General features: G+C 36.1%; 1 protein-coding gene across 8 annotated transcripts in view; it reads right to left on the bottom strand.

Moving 5' to 3' along the window:
• Window positions 1–5,249: 5,249 nt before the first annotated feature.
• Window positions 5,250–8,617, bottom strand: part of LOC108968820 (cytochrome b reductase 1) — a 71,551-nt gene continuing 68,183 nt past the window's right edge. For all 8 annotated transcript variants that reach the window (XM_018933103.1, XM_018933110.1, XM_018933105.1 and 5 more), the window contains 2 exons: window positions 8,375–8,539; window positions 5,250–6,280 (listed from right to left, as the gene is read on the bottom strand). In XM_018933103.1, coding sequence (XP_018788648.1) covers window positions 6,139–6,280; window positions 8,375–8,539 — 307 coding nt within the window. In that variant the 3' untranslated portion in view covers window positions 5,250–6,138. The remainder of the gene's footprint in view (window positions 6,281–8,374; window positions 8,540–8,617) is intronic.

Raw genomic sequence — 8,617 nt, 5'->3', positions numbered from 1 at the left:
CTAGACATTTCCTGCAGTCTTATCGATCTGTCAGCACTCTTCTGCAGGTGTGCGTTGCCACCAGACAATAACCAGTTCATATTCCCCTCATGTTCCTACAGTCTCTTCTACCGATTTTGTGTACTTATGATCTACCGTTTTGTATATAACTTTTACAGTTTTGCACGCAGGTAGCTCGTTGCATCGGGTTTTGATTTTCTTTACCTTGAGAGATCATCGTATAGACAATGCATGTGTTTCCCAATGTTGATCACGTTTTCGGATGTTGGCCGTATAGCATTCCTGGCAATCTCTTTCACTACTTCAGTGTCCTCGTTGAATTTGTAGCCTGACAGCCAGTAGAAGTGCAATTGCTTGCTTCTTTCAACACTTTCCACTGCCGCCCCACTTTCCAAGACACTTCTGGCCGATATGCGTTATGAGATTACTGCATTGATCGCTGCTGTCTACGAGAATGTTGAGAGTGGAATTGCCTGCACATGCATTACATGCCAGCTCCACAACTTTCGCAATAGCAAAGATCTCAGCTTGAAATTTATTACAGTGGTCCGGCAACTAAAAAGGTTGCCTTATGTCTAACTTTGGATAGGTGATTAGTGTATTGCACGTAGCTAACTTGCCCTTAAGCCAACTATATTTTTCTAAGTTTACTTTGAACATTCTTTCCCAGTGGAGAGCGTCTGAACCCTGTCCATTGGCTTCCGGTAGGTGGATTTTCGTACGACTGTCCACCATACCGCCCACCATACCACTGCACCATAGAGCAGAATTAGCCTTATATAAAACTTTGCTACCTTTTCTCAGTTTTTCTTCCACATTGTGCTTCCACAGCAGTTTTCAGTCAAAGGTACTTGATGCGGTCCTTGACAGAGAGTTATGCCACATTTTTCTTGTGAACACAAGCAGATCCATTTTCTCCGGGTTCAGCCGCAGACCCGCTTGCCAATCCAAGCCTGGATTGTATTGAGAGTGGTAGCCATAATACTGCTAATAATATGTAGATAAATATTTTAGAAAATTATTAGTTTGCGAAAAAAATTTAATTTTTTGTACCAAAAAAAAAAAGAGCTGAAAATTGTTTATTGAAAAAATGTTAAATATAAAAAGAAAACAAGTCTATATTTCTGGTGGAAAAATGCGTTGTACTCTCAGTACCATTATCGATTCATTTGAAAAACGCAGTTTCGAGTAAAAGAAAAAACATTTATTGTTCCATCAACTGAATAGTGTTTTTAGAACCCAAATGTGTACTTTAGGTGAAAAATGTGTTCGATATATGGAAAACGCTCAACTTTACTAGCCCCTGGAATGCACTACGCAGCAGTGGATAAGGCAATTTACACTATGGAATGTAGTTAAGAACCCAATTTGCATACTATTTTCGATTTGCACTAAGAATTTACCGTAATAACATTTCCTTTTAATTTCGACGCACCCGATTTAGTAATGCAGCAAACTCCTTACTTGACTATTAATTGCAGCAATAAATATTAACATACCGATCTATACATACATACATATCTATAGATATTTTAAAGGCATGGAATGCAGTAACCTTCGGCCCAGTGCGTTGTGAATAAACAAGAAATGGCGTAAATTTCAGTTGCACCGAAGCAGTAATACCCCACAGAAAGAGGTGCATGTTTTAAAGCATAAAAGGGTATAAACAAATATTTTTCTTAATTTTGATCGGCCAGTTTGTATGGCAGCTATTATTCGGATATTAAATTTCGAGAATTTCGAGAAGATATCTCGTCAAATGAAAAAGTTTCCCATACAAGCAATTGATTCCGATCAAGTTTGTATAGCAGCTATATGCTATAGTGGTCCGATATCGGCGACTCCGACAAATTAGCAGCTGGGAAGAAAACAATCTGTGTGATCAGATCGTTATCTCAAAAACTGATATTGCCCATATACCGATGTCGGACAAAGCGGCAGACGAAAATGTCTAAATGGACTCAGCTCATCAAGCTGATCATTTGTATAGTATCGTATATGTATGTATGTATATTTCATTTTATCCAAAACTAATACGGCTATATGAACAGACGTTGAGCAATACCAAAAGCTCCTTCTGAGTATCCGAGTCGTTCGATACTCAGCAAGGTTCCGGACAACGATACTTCTATATACATTCTATGGCTGGAGAAAATAATTCGAGCTGCAGAGCTAAATAGAGTAGGTAAAAAAGCTTCTACGCCGATGACATCGATATCATTAGCCATAACAAACGCGCCGTACTTTCTCGCGGTTGGACAAAGAAGCAAATGGGTCTGGTAGTAAACGAGGGCAAGACGAAATATCTCTTTTCATCAAACAATCTCCAATTGGCACCGTTGTAAACTCGGAACATTCGGACCTGCGGGTGTTATTTACAGTAACTTAAAATATTCATCTCGGTTAAATAAAGGAATTAATTCCGCGATAATGTTTTACAATTTTCTACTCGGCTTAACTCAGTAACAGTACATCAGTGTTTATCGATGGTATCACTCCAAGACGAATTGAAGGGTACTAAAAATCAGTCGTGTTCCGGGAACTATTGATGCTATGCGTAAACTGTTATTGCAAGATCATCCTGAGACACCTGAATAGGCGGTTGTTGTGTTCAGAATATACGCTTTGGAGATACCTCAATCAGCGTGACAAAAGTGCTTTGACAATTGATGTGTGTAAATCTTACTGAAATAATATTTTCAAAAACAATAAAGCGATTTTCGATACTTAATACTTGTTATAGTGCTCTTAACTTGGAATACATATCTATATAAGGCAGCCCTCGTAAGTAGAAGCACCTAAGAGTACTTAGATCTTAAGCTGTAACAATGATCAATACAAATCACTTACTAATAAGTGTCGGGTAAATACTGAAAACTATTTACCTCTATTTAAATTTACTCAAAAACGATTGAACTTAAGAGTAGTTAATAGGAATTTAGTGGTACGGAGTTAATTACTCTGTGGACATTAGTGAACGCGAGACAACTATTTATAAGGCAAAGAAATAAAGATCTGTCGATTGATTTCATTAGGAAATGAGAGAAAATTATTGAGTAGGTGCAACTAGGAATCGAGAGAAAGGTTCTGCGGAAGATTAGGCCAGATGGAGAAGGACCTGGTTTCGCTTGGAATCTCCAATTGGCGTCACATTGCGAAAAGAAGAAACGACTATCGCACTGATCGGAATAATGTAGAAGAGGCTTTTCTTAAAGAGTTGAGAGCCTGGGACTATGACCTTTGGCATTATGGTCGGTGGATCATGGACTATAACTCATTATATAAATGTTTGTTTAAGCTTGTATGGGCTTTGTACTGCCGATGATTTACCCAGGCTTTTTCCATATTTCTTATAAAGTTGTCCGATTCTTTAAAGATATAGATGATTAGATAAAGATAAGATGATTAGTTTATGCTAAAGGGTTTGATGATAGTGTCGTCTTCCCGACTGCCGTCAGTTTAACGCCTTGACAGTTTTCAAAATTTGTTTTTTTTTTTTTAAGATAGTGGATGACGCTAGCAAATTGTTGGCGACATAAATGTGCGAAAAATTGTTGCAGAGCATCGGGTCGCCCTTAGAACTTCAGGACCGGGAGAAATTGTTCAAGATTTCTTACGCACCGTTCTCACTCCCCGATGTAATCTTTCTGCCTGATTGTACAGATCCTCTCATCTGTAGTATAAAATTTTTAAATAAAAAAAATTTAATCGACTTTACTATTTTTCAATTCGCTACTGTTGGCTTGCAAGCGAAAACTTACACACAAATGGCGCTGTTGGTCAAGCGTATACGCAAACCACACACTATACAGTCACCTGCAAATATATTGTGTGACAAAAACATTTCATATGTCTAATTAATAAATTTATATGCGGCAATTTCGCCGCATTTCAATTTTTGAATAGGTGGCAACACCCAGAAATATTTTAAAACCTAGCTTTCTAAAATCGCTGCATTTGATACCCACATTTAAGTTGTCCTTAGCGTATAATTATATAATTTTACTGGAATAAAATTGTTTTATAGGTGGCAACGTCAAAAATATATTTAAAGCTAGCTTTATAGTACCATATTGTTTGATACCCATATTTTAGTGGTCGTTAGCCGATAATTATATGTATTATTTTACTGCATTTAAATTTTTGAATAGGTGGCAACTCCCAAATATTTTAGAAGCTAACTTCCTAAAGCTGTATTTTTTGATACTCATGTCACTCATTTTAATGTTCCTTTGTCGATAATTATGTATGTGTATTATTTTACTGCATTTAAATTTTTGAATAGGTGGCAACTACAAAAAATATTTTAAAATGATTCTTTCCAAAACTATATTGCATGATACCCAAATTTTAATGTTTCTCAGCCTCAATTAATATAATTTTTTGCATTAAAAAAAAATTAGTAGGTGGCAACTTAAATATTTTAAAATTTCAGAAAGTGACCGGCTAGTGGAGAAGGGTTGCCACCTGTTTAAACAAATTTAAATCAATAAAGATAAATAATTGGAAAGTTAAAATATCAGTGCATTTATAATATGTATTTATTTTTTCGAGAATAAACAAGCTCAGAGTTAGAAGTAGTTGATAAGGTTTGCTACCTGTTTAAAAAATTTAAATCAATAAAAATAAAAAAAAAACACTAGGAATGCAATTAAACAAAATTTTTGGAATGCTGACATTACAGTTAGTTAGCCGAAGAGAAGAGTTGCCACCTGTTTGGAAAACATTTAAATCAATAAAAATAAATAATAGAAAAGTTATAATATTGATGCATTCCTAATATTTATTTTTTCGAGTATAAACAAGCTCAGAGTTAGAAGTAGTTGAGAAGGGTTGCCACCTGTTTGGTTAAAATTGAAATCAATAAAAATAAATATTAAAATAAAAATAAAAAATAAAAATAAATATTAGCTAAGAATAGCCGATAAAGGTTGCCACCTATTTCAAAAGTATTATTAATTTTTTTGCTATTTCTTCAGCTCATCAACATTTCGTCACGAAATTTCCAAACATTTGGCAACCCTCAAACACTTACTTTAATCTCTTTGAATATTACAGCGAGCAACCCAAAAAGCCATATACAGATCGTTTCAGCATTCAACTCTCTTACCGCCTCAGCGCCTAAATGAATAAAATAACAAAAAATTTACATTTAAATTACAAAAAGGGCATTTTATTATTATTTATTATTTGTATTCCATTGAAATATTTGCATACATTTGTATATTGCTTAAATTAATGTATGTATGTATGTATTTTACGGTAATTTATAACGGCAAAAGAATTTGCGCGCTTCATAACTTCAAGTATGCTGACATATGTTTGTATGTAGTTATGCGTATTTTAAGAGAAGAAGAAACAAAAACAAATGTACAAACACTTCAATTACATTTATCACTTATAATTTAAAGAATTTTTGCGAAATAGTTTGATACAATTTGATTTATAATAATTCGGCATTCACTTTGCCAATGCGTACACGCACGCATTTCATATGATAATCGTTGTGGAAAGGACTACACGTCGTATGAGTAATGCAATAAGGGCTACTTAGTGTTACGTTATATTCTCAATCAATTTTATTTGTATGCATGTATATATGTATGTATTTGTGTATAAACTTTTATGCTTTTAATGATAAACATTTGATTTTCGCTTCTAATTTTGATTATGAATTGTTGATTATTTTGATTTTTAATAAAATTGTATGTATGTATTTTAGCCTATACATAACTACAGTATAAGTATTTTATAATAATTTGTGCTTCCTTTTGCATTTTGGTATTGGTTTTGTTTGTTCACTACTTTTCTGGCGTCGTTAATTTCATGCGTTTTGGCTTCTGGGTGGGTTCACACTATTTACCGTTATTATTATTATTTTTTTTTTGCTATAGTAAAAATAGTCACTGACAATTTGGCATATTTCACGGCTGTACAAATTAAAGTTTGGAATGGAAGTGGTTTTCAGAATTTTTATAATTTTATTTTTTAGTTTATTAAAGTAGTTCACTTATGCATGAAAGTGTTAAAGGAAAATCTGGCAACGTTCATTTTGCATATTTTTTTGTTTCGAGCAATCTTATGTAGTTTAAATGAAATTTGTCTCCTCAAAAATATGAAATTGATTTAAAAATGTGTTCAGCAACGTTCGGTAACGTAGACCTTGGCAGTGGCTGGAGCGTTCGATCGTCGTACAGCGACGGAGACTATGATGCCAATGGCGACGAGTACGATGCCCAATGCGTTGATAATATAATGTTCGATTTCCGAGTTGCGTGAGCTGTGAAGGAGAAGCGAATGTATACATGAGTTTTTAAATTTAAATTAGAGTAATTATTTTTAATTAAATAAATATATAAATTTAATAAAAGAGGCATGATAGTTAGCCGTAAAGAGAGTAATGCACTTTATTTTTAAAAATAGAAATGAGAGCGGAACCTTGCAGCTAACAGATGATTAAGAGGTATTAAATCATATCTATATATTAACTCTGCTATAGCGGAAATCTACTGTTTGAAAATTAATGTTTTTAACGCCAACTTGATCATTAATTTGCCACAAGGACTCCTCTCAATCCTTGTCCAATCCATCGCATATGTACAAACCTATACCTGGGAAGTAAAAAAACGTAAGTCAACTTAAGCTAAGATAGATATTTTGATTTGCAATAAGTATCTGAGCATATTTTTTCTCTATTTGATTCCAATTCTTCTTCTTCTTCATTGTCGTAGCCGAGTCGACAACAACGAACCGTCGTTCTATCTTTTCACTGCTTGGAGGATGGAGCCATGTGTTGAATTTTACCCAAGTGAGGAAAGTTCTCTGAGTGCCATTCATTTGGAAGTGGCTGGAATCGATTCTTTTATATATGGCTCAAGTAGCTCACTACTTCCGATCTTAGACCAGAGGATACGGTAGCCAAAACATAAGTTTGATGGCGAATCATCTCTGCCCAGGGTTGTGCACTGGGTTTGGGACCCGCCACTTAAAAGGAAAAATCATCAATGAACACAATAGCCTCGAATGAGAGATAACCCTATTGAAGACGACCACTGCAAACGCATTAATAATTATGATTTAACGGCATGCACCTGGAATATCCGGTCCCTTAATTGGGAATGTGTCATTGCCCAGCTGGCTGATGTATTCGTAAGAGTAAAAGCAGACATCAGCTGCATCGAAGACGGATGGACGGGACAAGGACAGAGACGAGTAGATCCTTGTGGCACTTACTACAGTAAGATTCATAGATTCATAGTAGAAGAAAGACTCCATCGCCGAGTCCTGTCATTCACTGCAATGGTTGAACACCTAGCCAGAATACGCATCAAACCGAAGTTCTTCATCATAACGTACGTCAACTGATTTGCGCCCACACCCCGACGTAAGAGAAGGACAATATGACTAAATATGAATTCTATGAGCACTTGGAGCGCACCTAAGAGAACTTCGCCCGCCACGATGTCAAAATCAAGCTTAGCGTCTTTAACGGCAGTTTGGGCAAACAAGGTATCTTTTGAACAATGATCGGTAAACTTAGCCTACATGTTCCCCAAATGTGTTTAAGATGATCGACTTTGCCGGGGCCCGAAATATGGTTCTCTGTAGTACTAGATTCTAGCATAAGAAACTTTATCAAGCTCCCTGGCTGTCTCCGAAACGAAAAGCCACCAACCAGATCGTTCATGTTGTGATAGATGTAGGATACGTCTCCAGTGTTTCAGATGTACGTACGCTCCGCGGTCCTAACTTTGAATCCGATCCTATCTTGCAGCAGCCAAATGATTTTCAACTCGACTTGCACTCTTCAAACTCAAAAGACGGCTGGCAATCGGAATGCTCGCTGAGAAGAAATTTTAGTCCAATGAAGAGGTGGTCTCTGAAATTAAGGCCTATTTTGAAGCAAAGGGCAAATCGTACTACAAAAATGACATCGAAAAGTTGAAGGGTCGCTATAATCACCCTTGAAGGGAGCTTTGTGGAAAAAGAATCACGAATTTTTCCAAAAAATGTGTTTTACTATGATAGGTCGCGGATTTTTCAATTGATTTGCTACATTGGAAATACCTAAGGGTGCCCGCAGAATGGACGCTTAAAGCTGAGTCGAGCGCAGTTTCCTCATTTACCTTACACGCGAATTTACGGTTGGCTCACCTTTAAGCGCAACCCTAAGCCCTCTTTACAATTAAGAAGTTTCGGCATAAATAATTTACTACCGAATTTATATACAAATTTATGTACGTATGACGTCACAACGCTGGAAATGACATAAGAGTTCATAACAACTGCATTGACATCTACTTGATTTGATCAGATTTCGGCATTCGCATATAATTTCGTTACATAATTGTATTAAAAGATAATCAAAGCTTACCTCAAAACGGCATTGCCCGCATTCTGGCGCTCATATTCCACCAACCCAGTGATGCAAGTGGCAATTGCCAACATAAAATTCACCAAGCCGAAGCTGGCGTGTATCGGAACCATAATGCTGCGGCACTTGTAGGTGCGATTCTCACAGCACAGCAACACCAAGAAACTGCAAGACACCAAAATAAAGCATAGATAAAGCCAAGCTGAAGTAACACACAGCTGTGCAATAGAAAACTATACGTAA

The sequence above is a fragment of the Bactrocera latifrons genome, unplaced genomic scaffold, assembly GCF_001853355.1.
Source record: "Bactrocera latifrons isolate USDA-ARS-PBARC rearing strain unplaced genomic scaffold, ASM185335v1 scaffold_23, whole genome shotgun sequence".
NCBI lineage: Eukaryota > Metazoa > Arthropoda > Insecta > Diptera > Tephritidae > Bactrocera > Bactrocera latifrons.
This window is presented reverse-complemented; position numbering and strand designations above follow the sequence as displayed.